Source organism: Ictalurus furcatus, chromosome 6 (assembly GCF_023375685.1).
Source record: "Ictalurus furcatus strain D&B chromosome 6, Billie_1.0, whole genome shotgun sequence".
Taxonomy (NCBI): domain Eukaryota; kingdom Metazoa; phylum Chordata; class Actinopteri; order Siluriformes; family Ictaluridae; genus Ictalurus; species Ictalurus furcatus.
The window spans coordinates 16,167,919-16,185,745 of NC_071260.1; the positions used below are offsets into that span (position 1 = coordinate 16,167,919).

At 39.5% G+C, this 17,827-nt stretch overlaps 1 protein-coding gene across 1 annotated transcript in view; it reads right to left on the reverse strand.

Moving 5' to 3' along the window:
- Positions 1–17,827, reverse strand: part of lrp1bb (low density lipoprotein receptor-related protein 1Bb) — a 331,362-nt gene that overhangs the window by 136,264 nt on the left and 177,271 nt on the right. Inside the window, exons 10-18 of the mRNA XM_053626734.1 lie at positions 17,574–17,717; positions 15,879–16,115; positions 13,704–13,884; positions 9,685–9,904; positions 9,244–9,433; positions 7,107–7,229; positions 6,783–6,923; positions 6,344–6,469; positions 2,219–2,335 (exon numbers count right to left, since the gene is read on the reverse strand). Coding sequence (XP_053482709.1) covers positions 2,219–2,335; positions 6,344–6,469; positions 6,783–6,923; positions 7,107–7,229; positions 9,244–9,433; positions 9,685–9,904; positions 13,704–13,884; positions 15,879–16,115; positions 17,574–17,717 — 1,479 coding nt within the window. The remainder of the gene's footprint in view (positions 1–2,218; positions 2,336–6,343; positions 6,470–6,782; positions 6,924–7,106; positions 7,230–9,243; positions 9,434–9,684; positions 9,905–13,703; positions 13,885–15,878; positions 16,116–17,573; positions 17,718–17,827) is intronic.

A 17,827-nucleotide genomic window follows, 5' to 3' on the forward strand; every position in this document is an offset into this window, starting at 1 on the left:
CTTCTCTCTCGGCTCCTCAATCTCTCAGGTCTGGGTGAATATCTACATCATCAGCTAGCACATTTGGAAGTGGACATTACTGCTCGGCTGGAATGTCTCTGCTCTTCACCTGTACCCCAAGGGTTTTCTCATCCTCCCGCTTATCGTATCATTCCATCGGTGACCTATGTTCATGCTTCTACTCAAACTGAGGCTCATCTGTCTCCCATAACCTCTGTGGAGGGCCCGTTTATTCTTTTCTCTGATGATGACAGTAGCTTTGCTACAAACACACCACCATATTACCCATCACCTACTGATTATTCCCCGACAAGTCCTGTTCCCTCCCCAGTGTATGATGTGTATGATAGTGATTCTCACTAAACTACATACTCTGTTACCCTTGTGTTTTCCTGTGTCTTAAATGTATTCCCACATTAATCTTTAACTTTAGCCTGTGAAAAAAAAAACTTTCTTTAAGGCCTAGACTATTGTTATTCTCATGCTCAACATTAAAACAAGCACTCAAACAGATTATATAAATAAGTAAGTAAGTAAGTAAGTAAGTAAGTAAGTAAGTAAATAAATAAGGTCTATCATTGTTCAAAGCAGACTATTTTTTCCAAATAATTTATATTTAACTGAACACTTTCCTCCCTGTATGTATCCCATATGTAATGCTAATTCTTCTTTGAAGTGCTTTGTCTGCTTATCTCAAATAATCAAAACAAAGAGAACATGATGTCTGAATGACTGTAAAACACTCAAAGGCCCACAAATGTTGAATCCCAAAAATATTAGATGACAGAAAGGTCTGGAGAATTGTGATGGAATATGAATAAGCATCAGACTGCAATCCCAGAGCCATTGTGCTTCAGGTGTTTGATCCGCAGTGCAGCAATGGCAATAAAGCTCCAACCATGCAGTAGAACTCACAGGCTACAATGTGTCAAAGAATATGCTACTTTCAGCTTGGCTTGATTATGATTAAGTGAAGCCAAGCATGCACTTTAATTACTGCTTACACCGACTCGGTTTGTGTGGGAGAGTGCTCAGACAGCTTAAGACGCAGCAGAGGTAACAGGCACAATTGCACTCAGAGCAATTTGCTGCACTTGGTAAGGAAGATTTTAGAAAGCAGCATGTTTACCCTCTAAGGTGAAAAGGAACACGGGGAGGCCATTTAAAGGTCTTCACGGGTAGTATTTTACTGTACTCTGTGATGTCGTATGCCAGGATGTCTGTGCCCTTTTAACGCTGATGTTGCAGACACTTGCTTTCACAGGTATATCTAATAGGAGTTTCTCATAATCTACTTAACAGATGATGCCTTCACTATGCAATGACTGTAGTCTCAAGCATACTGTTGTCAAACAGAATAAAGTAATTCAAGGTGTGAAGGTTTAAAGGCAGAAACATTACACTGTACAGCCTTCTGTGAGCCTTATTGAGAGAAACATTCAATATGTGCAGGATTAAAAAGAAACGCAAAGTGTCCCCTGATCTTAATAACTCTGCACAAAGTCTCTCTCTCCCTCTCCACTTCTTTCAAGGTAATGATATTCACTTTGTGCATGATAACCAGGAAATGAGATAAAATTATTCATGCCATTTTATACTGCTGTACACTCAGTATTCGAAATCAGGAAGGAAATACACTGAAATAATGCACTGTAGCCTTATCCCTGTTACAAGATAAAAGTACACAAATGATACAGATACTTAAAAATACATATAAAAATACATATTTCATATATCTTACAAAGGAAGCTTTCAGCACCGTTTTGAGAAGGCCCTACAGCTCATTTACACTGCAGATCACAAAATCAGCTATGGGAAGTTCACCGCAGACACATATTTATACATATTTATAGCCTGGTTTATTTGCTCTCGTCTGCTCCATGGGTCGAGGATGTGATTGTGGTAACCTCAGATCATATACTCACTGAGGGATTTGTATTACCACCTTAGGCTTAAAAGCCCCTGAATCTGAGTTTAGTCCCCATTTCCCTTTCTGCTTCTAAAAGCAGAGAGTCAGAGGCTGGCAGAATCTGCTTGGTTACCATGTTCTGAATACTGATATGCTGCTCTTCTCTGGGAGAAAAAATCCAGCAGACAGCTGCAGCTATGGTGTGTGATTCAAGATCAGTGTCTAAATCAGCTAGGACTGATAGAACCTCAGTGGTGCTAATGCAAAATTCACAATTTCCAAAAAGTAAGCAGGAAGTCAGTGACTTACTACAGGAAGTGGACTCGTCTGACATGTCACCACAGTCATCGTCGCGGTCACAGCGCCAAGATTCAGGAATACAGCGACCACTTCCACAGGAGAACTGACCAGTCTGACACTGTTCCGCTGTAACAGAATGGCAAATAATTGGATTGGAATCTCTTAAAATTTAATGAGCATTTCTTACCAAGTCAGTGATCTTTGGTGATTTATATCTGTCTTCATACAAAACAAAGTTTTCCCACCTGACTGTGAGAAGGTGTAAGATGGAAATAGTTGAGGTTTCCATTAGTAGGCAATTAGCAAAAGGATTTGTGAAGTATTGAGATGACAGCAGCGGCCTCAGTGGGCGTGCCTGATGTTTTAACACTAAAGGGCTGAGTTGTACTGGAGCCATGTCAGAGTGTTGACATGACAGGATTTATCACACCCGTCCCAGACTTTCATTGATTTTACAGCACTTATGAGCTCAGGGGTGTTATAGCTGGCAATAAGACAGGTTTTACTGCAGTATGTAAAAAGCAGGTTAGAGATAAGTGATTCTGATGTACTCTTGTAATGAAATTTAATGAAAAAGCTGCATTAGAATCCAAAGCTTGTAATTTGGCAAATGTACAAAGGACACGGGAGTTTGACTTGGCAAATCAGCAAGAAACCTTTTAAACACATGCCACAGCATGTAGTCTTTATATATATATATATATATATATATATATATATATATATATATATATATGAATGATGTGTGAAATATGACATCACATACTAACATGCAAAAAACCAAAGAGACAAGGAGTACAGCCTCCAGTTGAAAGAAATCCAAACTGATATGTGCTAAATTGGTATACACAGTTTGGGAATGTGTAGATGATTTACAATGAAAAATGACGTCATTGTCATCATATGAAAGTAGTGGAAAGGAAAATTATTTTTAAAAAATGTTGCGCTTTTATGCTTATTGTCCTCAATATTGTCCTCAACTTCGACTTAAATTTTCTTTATAAATTTTGTGTCATACTTTTTATAGTAGGAACAGACCAATTGTAATACATCCTATTCAGTCACATTCATTTGCATTTGATTTTGAGGCTTAGGAAACCAATCTACAGGTTCTGAATTACTCTATTTGAATAGGCATCACTGTGTATTTTGCACTTTTAGTTAGGAACAGCACAAACACCATTTTCAGTAAAGCAAACATGAAAAACTAACCTTTTTATTTTTGGTTATTTGAAAGACACAATCCGCTGTAAACTCTATTTGAATTTGCTTACATGTGTTTTTCGGGTGTTCTCAAGTTTGCAAACTTTTAGCCAATCATGACTTCAGTGCAGTAAAATCACATAGGAATATCTATTAGGAATTCCTCCAATATACACTTCTGCATACATACATGTGGGTAAGTGTGGTATACAAAAGCACACTGACAGGCCAAAGTGCACACCTCGAAAAACCTTAAGAGTTGATACTGCTTATCTATGGTACTGTGCCTTGATTAACCTTCATGCGAATATTCATTGGTTGAAGTGGGGAGTTGTGTGTGGTAGCACACCAGGAAATGTTGTGACCCCTCTCTGTGGGATTTATTAAGACTTTCAGAGTAATATTGCCAATATAATTATTTAATCTGCCTGCAAAACTGGCAGAGAGAAAACTATTGAGAGCTCTGCTTGTCAGCCTGGGCAGGAAATTCCATGCTCACATATTACACACAACTTTATTACATTTATACTTTAGCTTTAACTGTGTGTGACCTATGTGACCACACTTGCTTTACATGTGTCCTTTCTTCCATCACATTTGAGTGGGTAGAGTGTGTGTGTGTGTGTGTGTGTGTGTGTGTGTGTGTGCGTGCGTGTATGTGTGCGTGTATGTGTGCGTGCGTTCGTGTGTGTGTGTGTGTGTGTGTGTGTGTGTTGGGGGATTTATTATCAAAAGAAAGAAAGAAAGGTGGTGTATGATGCTCATTCGTATGGAATATGATCTTATAAAATGTGGCTTTTCTGAATGTGACTCAGTAACATTTCAAAATATCAGCACACAAAATCCATCTTCGAAATTTCTAATATTAACAACGGATAAAATAAATAAATAAAGGAAAAGAAGAGATTGTGAGTTTCTCACAAGTGACCCCTACATTAATAGATGAGGAAGAATGATCTTAATGGTTATTCTATAGAGTTGGGACAGCACAGGTTGGGTGAAGGAAGTCATAGGAAATACTGTCTGTGTATGGATTTTTTGGTAATACTGATGGTGAGATAGTTTGAGACAGCGACACTGACAGCTACAGATGAGTGACATATGATGTTCTGGGGGTATTTTACTGGCATGGATTTGGTCCACTTGTCACCCTAGAGGGAAGAGTCACTACAAATCAATACAAAGTTTGTCTGACTGATCTCATGATGAAACATTTATATCCTGATGGGAGTGATCTCTTCCACGATGTCAATGACCCCCTCCACAAGGCAGGAGCGCTTAGTGGAAGGTTTAATGAGCATAAAAATAAAGTAAATAATATACCATGGCCATCACAGTCACCAGATCTCAACACAATTGAAAGGGAGAAGAGAAATTCTGGTGTGTTGTTAGACAGCACTCCCTGCCACCATCATCAAAACACCAATTGAGGAAATATCTCTCGGAAGAATGGTGGTCATTTCTACAATACATTTCCAGAGACCAGCTTGTAGAATCTATTGAACTTGTTCTGGTGGCTCATGGTAGCCAACACTTTTATGTTGGATTTCCTTGAGTTTGTCACACGTCTGAATATCAGAAATTGTGAGGGGGAGATACATATGAACATTCCTGTAAAATATTACCATCCTGTGTTGGCTGGTTTCTGTTTGTAAGCTCCAAGTAGTTTTCTGAGCCAGTAACCAGTGACATATACTATTATAGTGAACAAAGAACAGGTCTAAGCACACACCCATGCTGATGGATAGTAAGTTAGATAGCTATGGTCCGTATGTACTGCCTCCTTCCGACAGTAAATCACTAATCTACTTGCAGAAGGAGGGGTTAATGTTCAGATGGGAGAGTATGCTGTGGAGCCAAGGCTGATTGCATCATCTACTGAACAATTCATTCTACAGGAAAACTACAGTAGAGTGGGTTGATGACTTATAGCTCAAAGCATGTCATGGCCTAAGGGCTACTGGCATTCATTTAGACTGACTATTCTATTTTTCAAGGGGAAAATTAATTGAAGGATGTGGGACTTTTGCCTCAGTTATAAGAGGTTCTCCATGATAATGGCCTGACTGCAGTCAGTAATTGCTACATGGATGGAGGGGAGACTTGGAAGCACATTGTAGGGGTGAGGTTGAGTTTGAGTTTTTCTTTTAAAGCAGGTGTAAAGTTGATTTAATAATTTAGCAATTATTTTTATTGTATCTTGCAATATATTTTTAATAATATCCAACCTGCTGAGGAGATTAGTTATTAGTTGTTTTTTTTTTATTCCTGCTGTCTAGGCTTTTGCTAACATGACTGCTTTGTTGAGTTTTGTTTTGCTTTGCAGCCACAAATTCCTCTCTGTTCTTCTGCTTTGTTGATTGCTTTCTAATGTTAGAAATTCTGGGGTCAAATCAGCAACCGTCACACTAATTTTTATAGAAACATTCATTCAAGTATAACATAATCATAAGTACACAGTGTTCGAAACACATGGGGGGTGCAAAATGAAAGCCTCTTTGATATTCTCTTGCATGAAAACAACCATCTCTGTGTACACCAAAGTATAAATTGCTACAATGTGACGCTTGATGGGGAAGATCCATATGATGAGGACATAGAAATCTCCATGGTTTAACAGATGGACATATTCTAAAGGTAATTCTAAAGAAGAATGCAACTTATTAGAAATATATTAACTAATAAATAGCAGAAATAAGAAAGTAATAAATTAAAAAGTGTTATTATTACCATTAATGCTTCTTATTTTTATTATTGTTGATAGATAGATAGATAGATAGATAGATAGATAATACTGTATCTGTAAATAGCCTTTGACTTCACAACAGGTACATTTATGATGATGATGACGATGATGAGCATTATTATTATTATTATTATTATTATTATTATTATTATTATTATTGGTTGAGGAATGGACTGGAGTCCTACCTGAGCATGTTTTGTTGGACTCATCCTCATTGTCACCACAGTCATTTGTCCCATCACAAAGCCACCGCTTGGGAATACAGCGATTATTTGGGCACTTGAACTGGTCCATGGTACAGCTGTGGTTAGCTGTAGGTAATTGCACACAATAAAAGATTTGATCATACATTATTAACTGTACCCTCTGACCTGTTTACAATCGGCTAAATTTTCTATATTTGGCAATCCAAGTATCTAGATTTGTAGATTGTATCTGTACTATCCACCAACTAGCCACACCTTTAATAGTGTGATAGCAGATACTAAGTTAAGTATAATATCTATTTTACAATGAGCCAATGCCACATGCAGGGAATAAATGTCACATCTGCAAGCCTGACTGGTTTAGCTGTACACACACAGCAGGTGGTTAGAGACAGATTCAGGAGTTGCAGATACACACCGCAGACATGCTCATCCTCATCGCTGCCGTCTAAGCAGTCATCATATCCATCACATTTCCAGGCTGCTCTCACACACCGCTGATTCCTGCACTCAAACTGCTCGCTCCTGCAGTGCTGCTGCTCTTCATCACCTGTCACGTCTACACAGGAAGTCACAAATCACAGGAGAAGGCATGTTGTTGGGGATAAAAGATACTACTTCACATAAAATGCCCAGATTAACTCTGAGACATAAGCAGGATCTTATCATTCAAAGAGAATGTTGAGAGAAAGTCTCTGTCCTAATGCATATTTTCAATGTGAATGGGCTTAAAATGGCTTACCTGTGCAGGTGACATTGTTCCTGTCCAGGTGCTGGTTGTCAGCGCAAGCACACACTCGGCCCCCTGGGATAGCCAAGCAGAGGGTAGCACAACCTCCATAATTCACCCTGCAAGCATTGTCACCTGAAGAACAAATATAGGGCTATACAACAGATCTCTACAAATCTTTCCCAGAATCATTGTTGTATATTTATTGCATTTTAGCTTTCTCCTTGATGCAGCAGAGCTTAGCAGTGAACAATTTTCTCTCCATTCCTGACCATCTCCCTGCTTTTGAAGGATGTTGGAGACACATCGTTTGCCATCTCATGTCAAATGAATTCACCACTGAAGAGAGTCATCTGACACTTCTGTCCTCTTGCTGGAGTAATTTGTTTTGTGGACAATGCGGCCTAAGCTCAACGTGGTGAAGAAAAAAGAGGCAGCATTGTGAGAAACCTGCCATTTATTAAGTTCGGGCATGAGAACTATTGTAATGTTTAATTTGGGAAGAGGTTTGAAGGCAGTGCCTGAACCAATGAGATAAAGGCTAGAGTTCTGTGAGAGCCAATCTGTTCTATTTGAAACAGAGGGAATGCAATTATTTTCTCCGGTGACAAGAGCTTCAGAGTAAAAGGGATAGTTGAAATCCCTATCCTACTCATACCACGACTGATCAGAAGAGTACAGATTTATTTATTTATTTTTTTGCCATGCTTATTTCAGAGGCTTTGTGTTGTGGATAATATGACATAACTAGAGTCCTTCCCTGGAGGCAAGCTCTCCATGTGGTGCTAAGGACATCACAAGACTGCCTCCCCACAGACATTTGAACTAGTTCAGCCTTCGGACTACCACATCTGAAACATCAAGCACCCTGCACATGTGCTCACATATGCTGCATTTTGAAAGCGACTCTATTATGATGACCACAAATGGGCCACTGCTCTCAAACACATTACCTGCAGGTACAGAGATTAAATGTTGGGGAGGCAAAACACGGCTGTACTCTGGCTACCCTGCTGAGACAAATCCCTCCCTCTATGTGCTCTGGCTGCTGCTTCTGAGAGCGGATGACAGTAATCATCATGCAGAGCTGAACAGTCTAAGCATTGCTGCAGTCCACACCCACCCAGATCCCAGCCACCTTCCCCACTGCGCAGCTCCAGCCCTTTACCTGCAGCTACACTAATCACTGTCATACAATTACACAGAGGCTGATCTTCAACAGAATATAAAATCTTCCTCACTGGTATGAAATGGGGAGGTGGGGCTTTAACCCCTTATGTTCTCTTACAACATTTTAAGCTATTAGCAAAAGTGGAAAATTACAAGCATGATATTCTTATAAAGGGTGTCTGAAAAATCAGGAACCAATGGGAATATGTTGAGCAAAATTAGCAAAAACATGGTACAGCAGCGAAGAAAATGCACAGAGCATTAGAGTGAACATGTAGAGTATGTTATAAATAATAAATACAAAATTAACTGTATGTAATTTTACTCTCATTGGTTCCTGACTTTTCAGACACCCTGTTTATGAAGTTTATACAACAACAACAAAAATGTAAATCACATTTATTGTACATGATTGTACTGTATATTCAGGCTATAGTTCAAACACCACAATAATGGTTATCATACCATTAACTTTTTACACTCAGCTCAAATTACCTACATCTCTATTGCCATAAGTATTGTTTATAATGTTAATATCTGAGTTCACTGCAGCTGAATTCTGCAAAACAGTCAAAATGAAATGATGAAAAATCAGCTTTTGACCACAGCCAAGTTGTCTCACTATTTAATCAAGTTATTGGACAGTTACATGCCATAGTAAAATGAGCATAAGACTAAGCAATTCAGTTTGTTATCAGACACTGGCTGTCGAAATGTCCAGGAAGCACCCGCTCCATCAACCCATCACCATATACTTTTCAGAACTCCATATAGTAGAAAATGTCAATGTAAAGGGATTTCCAGGCCACCATTCAATTATATGAATGGATAATCTATCATCACATTGGTGACACAGTATCTGTACATTATAATCTGTTATTGACAAGAATATAATATAATTTAATAATTATAATTGATCATAATAACAACATAAATGCCCCTTAGTTACAGTAGATAGCATTTATGTGAATGTGCTTACCTTGCTGACTCTGTGCATCAAAGACTCTGAGGCCAAAGAGAGGAGGTCTCTCACTTCTTAGCAGAGTGACTTCCCCAGAAAGCAAATCCAGCTGAAAGATGGAGGCATTCATATATTCAGTCCAGAAGACTAAGTTTCTGTAGTGTGAAATTCCAAAGGGATGATTCAACTCCTTGCCGTTGTACACCACCTAGATCAAACCACACATAATGGCGGTTAGCTGGAACTGTAGATACAGCAACGGGTTGAAAAAAACAACAACAACAAAAAAAACCTTATTTGTACTTATACAAGATTATTTTTTCATCCTCTTTTTATATTTTCTGCCCACCTTATTACTCAGTAATTTCATTTATCCAGAGTCTGTAGCAAATGAGTGCGTAATAAAACATCAAGTTCTGAAATATAAATGAAACAGTGCCAGTTCTTCAGCAAACCTACCATTCTGCCAGTGCCATTGAGGTAGATTCTTTCAATGTGATCATAATAAGCATCGCACCAGTACATTGTGCTGCTCCCATGGTCTAGAGTGAGTCCATTGGGCCACAGCATGTTAGAGGTGACAAATATTTTGCGGTGAGAGCCATCCATCCAGGCTTTCTCAATTCTGCCGATGCTGTCATTTACCTCATCCTCCTCCCAGTCAGTCCAGTACATCCAGCTGAAACAGACACAGCATATTAACAGTGGTGTACCATTATTCTGAGAGTGTAAGGTAGGCTACATATCTGCAGGATCCACAAAATAAACATTAAAAAAATGGAGAGGCAGGGAGCAGGTCACTGTGATCTGCTGTCCAACATAATAAAACCAGATGACACCAGTGTGCCAATATTGTTTGTGTAGACTAAGCCACACAACAGCATTTGAAACAGCTTTGTTTGTTTTCTCTCGCCACTTCATCAGCATGCTACATGCTTGTTAAAGGGAAGCGGTCATTCTCAAGGCTGCAGTGTTATTTCAGACTTGAACAGGTCAACGTTCAGGCATGATCCTTTCTTTAGTAAGTGTGCTTAAGGGATTTGTCTGTAAACAGAAGCTTTTCAACCTCATCAGTGATGGAACTCTCTCTATATTTTCACTGCATATGGTTGAAGGGGTTTTAGAGAATCATCACTGAAATAGCGCGCAAAGTTAAAATGAAAGGACAGAGATGTTGGGGGGAGGGGGGGGGATTGGGGGCAGAGAGAGGGGACAAAAACGCAGAGTGACAGAAGGCAGTGGGAGAGAGGGAGCTAATGAAAGGGAAAGGGAAATTACTCCTGGGAAATATGGTCAAAATTACTGCATAAAATTTTCATATAAATAGAATAACAGTAAAATGCATGATGCCTGTGCCTGATCTTTAGTTGAAGTAAGTGAGTGTGAATGAGTGTAATTAAGCAAATGAATGAGTGAGTGAGTGAGAGAGAGAGAGAGAGAGTGAATGATGAATGTGCATAAGTGAGTGTAATTATATGAGTGAGAGTGAATAAGTGAGTACGTTGAGTAAGTGAATACAGTAAGTGAGTGAGTAAATATGTCAGGGTCAGTGAATTAATAAGTGAGTGAGATAAAGTAAGGGAGCAAATGAGGCATGTAGCACAAACCCTGTCTTACAATGTTACAACTTTTAGAAAAGATGATTGAAAATAACGCACAAGACAAATTACCATTATCAAAGAGAATTGCTGATAATTGCCTACTTCCCTTCATCTGGCAAGCCTTTTGAAAGTCATGGTATTTAATTTTTTTCAACAAATTATAGTTCTTGCACAATTACACAGCAACAATTTCAGCCCTGTTTCTATTTGTCCCTGATTATATTCAAGCTCTCCAAGGGCTGTAAGCACTGGAGAGGATGAAAGTGACAATAACATGGAAAAATGGAAAAAAAGGAGAGTAAATGGATTGAGTCCAAATAGGAGAAGGATAGATAAAGATGGTGGAGGGGTTAGTAAGTCAGGCAAGTTAATTCTTATCATATTAAGGCAGGCTATCAGTAGCACACAGAGAGCAGGTGAGTGAGAGAAAGAGAGAGAGAGAGACAGAGATGTATTGCAGGGAGAGCGATAGGGAAAGATACAGGGACAGGTGGCTGTTATTCCAGCAGGGGAATCCCATCTAGCAGGGCAGATAGAGAGCCACCTTCTTACCTGATCGATGGCCACATTCTATTCAGAGCTTCAATACATCCCTATAATAGGCCTATGCCAACATACTGCCTGCAGTCATATTTTTATTAGATTATATTAATAGATTTTTTAAAAACCTATTGCAGTAGCACTGTCACCTCACAGCTGCAGGGTCCTGGGTTTGATCCTGATATTGGGTTACAGTCTGTGTGCATGTTTCCTCTGTGTCTGCATGGGTTTCCTCAGGGTTCTCTGGTTTCTTCCCACTTTATGAATCCATGCCAGTAGGTGGACTGTCTAAGATAAACTGACCATAGGTGTCAATGAGTGTATGTGGTGCCCTGGGAAGGACGTACCATCCATGATGTAGTCCTGCTTCACACTTTTTCCCATATGTTCCAGAGCTATGTCATGCATGAATGTCATTTTGATGATGATGAAGCACAGTCTCGCTATAAATGCTTTTTTACTGTACATGCCGAACTTTGTAATGGCCCAATACAAACACTTTGAGAACATGTTTATGCTAAAAGAAAATATGCTAACTAGCACAGTCCTAATAGTAGTTACAGAAAAAAGTTCTTTGCTGACAGGGTCCGTGTTTATCAAGTGCGGCCAAATGTCAGGTCTCTCAACATTTCTGACTCCTAATATCCTGTAGCACAAGTCATTTTTTTTTTACACACAGCTGTCTGCTCTAATGTAGCACCTCCCCCTAACCTATGCTAGCCTGAGTTCTCTTTACTGTCTGTCAAAACAGAGCACATCAGAGCTCTGAGAACACTGCATGCTGTCAGAATGTTGGATGCTCCTGCTGACTGCTTTTTACTCGGCGATGCAGCCGGATGCCAGTGATGTGAAGACTTCATAAAGCTCTAAGAACTCAGCAGAGCAGAGAATGCTTATTTCAACAGTTTTCATTTACCTGAACATGCTCCAATGAGGCCATGGCAAATGCTATGAACAGCTAGCAACATCCTGCATTTATGCATTACTCTCATTGCCATATACAGTACATACTTTCTGATTTCATGTTAAACACACAATAAGACCCTATTGCTTTCGGAGCTGCTTACTCATTCTGTGGACGATGTTATCATTTAGGAGAAACATTTGCTTCATTAAATGCAAGCAGTACTTGCATAAATTGCATCAAGTCAGGTTTTGAATGATGAACATAATTATGGCTGTGAGCTAATGAACCCCATTGTGTCTGTAAATAATATAACCATTCCACTGTCACCACCCATGTATGAATAACTCCATGATCAACACTTCCCAAGGTTTACGAGAACGATAAATTGATTCGTAAAAGCAAGATTTACTCAGTCACAAGTGTATGCTTAACATGCAGTAAATAAGAACATTGTCATTAGAAATCTCAGACTTTGTTGATACATTATTCAGAACAATTAGAGACATTATAATCAAGTGCCTATGGATTGCTAGCTATTATCACACATCTGCACCATACATGGCCCTGACAGTGTAACAGAATAACCGCTGAACATGCCATCCTCAGAGCAGTGAACTGAGAGAAGAGTGCTTGTTTCATAACTCTTTACATCTGCGGATTTGGCTGGGAACTGCTCCTCGGGATTCCACAGTTTTTCTCACACCCAGAAAAGGTGATAATGAGAGTGGCATCACGCCATCAAACTCACATCTTTACTGCCTGCACCAAGTCAGCTTACAGATACGCACACGCGTGCACAAATTTCTAAGCACCTGTGTAGTGCTGTAACTAAACACTGTATAACACTGGATCCTTACTTCAACCTGAGGTATATCTGTATAATCATCTATATAATCATCAAACTCTCAACAGAACACAGACAGCATGTTATCTTAATGCAGGATATATTTAATGAATGCTTCGTCTGACATAAATATACACACACACACACACACATACATACAAAGAAATATACATATCATATATGCAAATTCCTTTCCTCTCAACTGTGTCTGAGGCTAAGCATGGCACAAACAAATGTTTGGAAATGCATGGTAATGAGGAGTGAGCTTTCGTGTTTGGATTGGCGTTAGATCATACGCTTCCCATGCTGTGCTGACTGAACTCTGCTCCAACTCACAGCCTGACTTTCCAATGAATTTGCATGTATATCTGCCAGTGGGATTATTGTTTTTTTCTTTGTTTTTAAGTAGAAAACATTTAATATGCACATTAGTACAATAACGGGAGAGAGAATATAATGAATTATCATTTATGAACGTCTTTTAACAGGGGCTAGATGCATTGCACATATCCTTTCAGGTAAGTTAATTTTTTTCCCCCAAGTTAATTCCAACTCAGGATGAGAGCAGACATTCTTTATACTGTACCTATTGAGTGGATCCACCACTATAGCTCTGGGGTGAGACATGTCTCCCTCTAACAGAGTTTTCCTGGTATCAGCTGCCCTCTCCAGCCTGGCCACACTGATAGTCTTCCTGTAGCCATCATTCGTCCAGTACAGGTTATTTCCAATCCAGTCCACAGAGATGCCTTCTACGTTATCGAGATCTAATGAGAGGAAACCAGACAGACCAAAGATTTAAGTATGTGTAAGCGTGCCTGGGGGGAAATGGTCAGATGTTACTGTGGCTGATTTTTGACAAACAGCTAAAACAAGACAGAACAATCACATGTTTGTCTAAAGTAGGGTTTTTTATCTGCCTGTAACAAATTTTGACAGCTCCAAAAATATTCTACTCTTGCATATCTTCCTGCCACATACAGTGGGGGAAATAAGTATTGAAAGCGTCAATATTGTTTTCAGTAAATATATTTTCAATGAGGCTATTCACATGAAATTTTCACCAGACATCAGTATTAACTCAAGAAATCCGGACATATAAATAATTCACAACATTAAAGACCATAAATAAAATTATGCGTAATAAAGAGGAATGACACAGGAAAAAAGTATTGAATACACTAACTGAAAATTATTTAGTACTTAGTGGAGAAGCCTTTGTTTGTAATGACATTCTTCAAGACGCTTCCTGTATGAAGAAATTAATCGGCCGCAGTATTCAGGTGTGATTTTGGTCCATTCTTCTAAACATATTGTCTTTAAATCTTGTTCAATTGGATTGAAGTCAGGTGACTGACTGGGCCATTCTAACACCTTGATTTATTTTCTCTGAAACCAATTGAGAGTTTCCTTTGCTGTATGCTTTGGATCGTTGTCCGGCTGGAAGGTCCACCCACGTCTCATCTTCATCATCCTGTTGGATGGAACCAGATCCTTCTCAAGAATCTTCCAGTAAAGGGCTCCATTCATCGTTCCTTCAATTCTATGAAGTCTGCCAGTACCATGCGATGAAAAACAGCCCCACACCATGATGCTTCCACCTCCAAACTTCATTGTTGGTATAGTGTTTTTAGGGTGATGTGCAGTGCCATTTCTTGTCCAAACATGGTGCGTAGTATGATAGCCAAAAAGTTCAATTTGGCTCTCGTTTGAGAAGACTATCCTCTCCAAGTATTTCATAGGCTTGTCCAAATGAGTTGTAGCAAACTTTAAATTAGCTTTGACATGCCTTTGCTTTAGTAATGGAGTCTTTCAGGGTGAGCGTGAGCAGTGGAGTGCATTGCCTATTGTTTTCTCTGTGACGATGGTACCTGCTGGCGCCAAGTGTTTCTGGAGCTCTTTCCGAGTGGTCCTTGGCTCTTGGGCTACTCTTCTGATTATTCTTCTGACTCTCTGGTCAGAAATCTTGCAAGGAGCTCCTGTGTATGGCCGGTTGATGACAGGGTGATGTTGCTTCCACTTGCGGATAATGGCCCCAATGGTGCTTATTGGAAGATTCAGAAGTTTTGAAATGCGTCTGTATTCCATCGATATATTTTGCAACAATAAGGTTCTGAAGGTCTTGGGAGAGCTCTTTGCTTTTACCCATCATGAGATGTTTCTTGTGTGACACCTTGGTAACAAAAAGCCTTTTTATAGACCATTAATTTACTAACCCAGCTGATATTAATTTGCACAGATAGGAAGTATTATTAGCTGATTCCTTGCCTTACCTTGCCTTGGAGAACTGCTTTTGCTTAGCGTTTTCAATTCTTAGCTTATACTTAATTCTTAAGTTTTCAACTTTTTTCCTGTGTCATTCCACTTTATTACACATAACTTTATTTATGGACTTTAATGTTGTGAATTCTTTATATTTCTGGATTTCTTGAGTTAATACTGATGTCTGGTGAACATTTAATGTGAATAACCTCATTGGAAAAATATTTACTGAAAAAAATGTTTACACGTTCAATACTTGTTTTCCCCACTGTATTGGGTATGTACTTTTCATTTCTTGGGGTAACCAGACTTTAAAATGCTTCCTATAACTTTACTTCTGTGCAAAAAAGAAATTTCATATGAAGCGCTCACATGTAGTCATACCACAAACAATTTTTCCTTGATGTTCTCAGTGTTATATTTTCTCGCCCTTGTAACAGTAAATTATACATTTTGTTCACAAAACAAAAATTAAATAAAGAAATAAAATAACAATTACCATCTTTGAGAATAGTTTCCCGGCTGCTCCCATCAGTCTTTTGGCATCCTATCAAGAAACTTGTGGTGTCTGCAAAGTAAATATATCCTGTTTCAGCATGGTAGTCCAGTGCTCGTGGATTCACCAAATCCTCGACTGGGAGCATATGTTCATTGCTGGACTTTATGTTTATATCCAGGCCACGGATTATTCCAGGTCGGCCCTTCCCGTAGAAAAGGAAGAGATCATTTTTGGGTTCTGCAAAGGTAAAGACAGAAAAACAGTTTAATCAACAGTTGTTTTGCATTTCACAAGCCTCTAAAACTGCTGTGTGCATTAAAAATACTGTGTGCGCAACCATCAAGGGACACATGAAAGGTGACCTCGTAAAGATTCCTTGCGAGTGATTACATAAGTTATGGAATGATCTCCAATGGCACATTTTGGCAGCACGCCTGACAGGTCAGAGAAATGAATAGTGCAATCAGGAGCACTTAGTATTCCCAGACAAGATTTGTCTTGATTGAGCAGAATCATTCATTTGTCAGTCTGCACCAGTGTTATTCTTGTTAAGTGAGACTCTGCTTAAACAATAAATCCCCTGTTGACAGTTTAACACTGCGACGCAAGAAAAGTGATCAATGGGTTCACACCAAACCAATATAAATTAGGCTCTTGTCGCTGTGGGAATAATATAGAGGACGGACACTGTGAGTGTATGATTGTGTGTCCTAATGCTGCCCCAGGAGAGGAGGAGGATGTGTGAGGGGAGGGATTGGGTATGCGGTGGTATATAGGCGTGTGTGCATGCGTGTGTGTGTGTGTGTGTGTGTGTGTGTGTGTACTGTACGTAGCTAGGGTGTAGAAAGACCTTCCCTCACTGTCAGATTCTTTCCCTGAGAGACTCAGTCAGTGTGGCTAAGACCACACAAGCATCAGTTCAATTTATCATTCCGAGCCGGAGAACTCTGCCACCTTGAAGACAATTAAGCGCTTTGAGACCTAGATATCATGATACATGGTGAGCATGTGATGAAGGTAGGCAGTCATTTAGCACAAAGTCTTGTTAGACTGAGAGAGGAAGAGGGGAAGACGGAGTGTCTAAAGAACATCTGGGTACAAATATAAATCAAACACGTCACAGAAGGCTGCGCAGTCTTCATTACTGGTGGCGCATCACTACAGCACTCTGGATAGCATTATTAATTGACCCCAAATTTTCCTGTCAGCTACAAAATGTCACTAGACCGCCTGGGGCTACAGATGCAGCGCAGAGTCAAAATGATATTATCCACACATAATGAATCGCACCTATAGCTGGTCAATAGCTTAACAGCACACCATCATTCTGAAGCAGAGCAATCTTGTTAAGCGTTCATCTTTATCTTTGTCAGCCAGAATCAGCGGAAAGATACATCCACTGCCTGTGTTTGAGCCACTTATTTTTTTCAGCTTGAGGGTGCAGCAAAATGCGATGCATCTATTTTGCCATGCTGGTGATTTAAGCTCTAAAACAACCCTGAATAGCTGAGTACCACTTTTCATTGTGCATAAGAAACAAGTAAACAATGTAAATTAAAATGGAAAAGCCAACAACAGTACCTCAGATGTTTGATTAAAAAAAAACAACAGAACAAAAACACATTTACCAGATAGGTAAATATTCTCACTGTAGCAGTAGAGAAAAGGGAAAAAGCAAACCGCAAGCATACTAACTTTTGCAGGACTGGCCATCACTCCCTAGACTGAAGCCAGTGCGGCATCGGCAACTTCTAGATTTGTAGCTCCCGCTGAGCAGGCAGAGGTGAGAGCATCCACCTGCTTTACCGTAGGAGTTAACCTCACATGCATGGCTCCTGACTGAAGAAAACACACACACACACACACACACACACACACACACATGCACACACATGCACGCACACACCAGCACAACCTCAGAACAAAGCATTTTGACAGGTTCAAAGTTT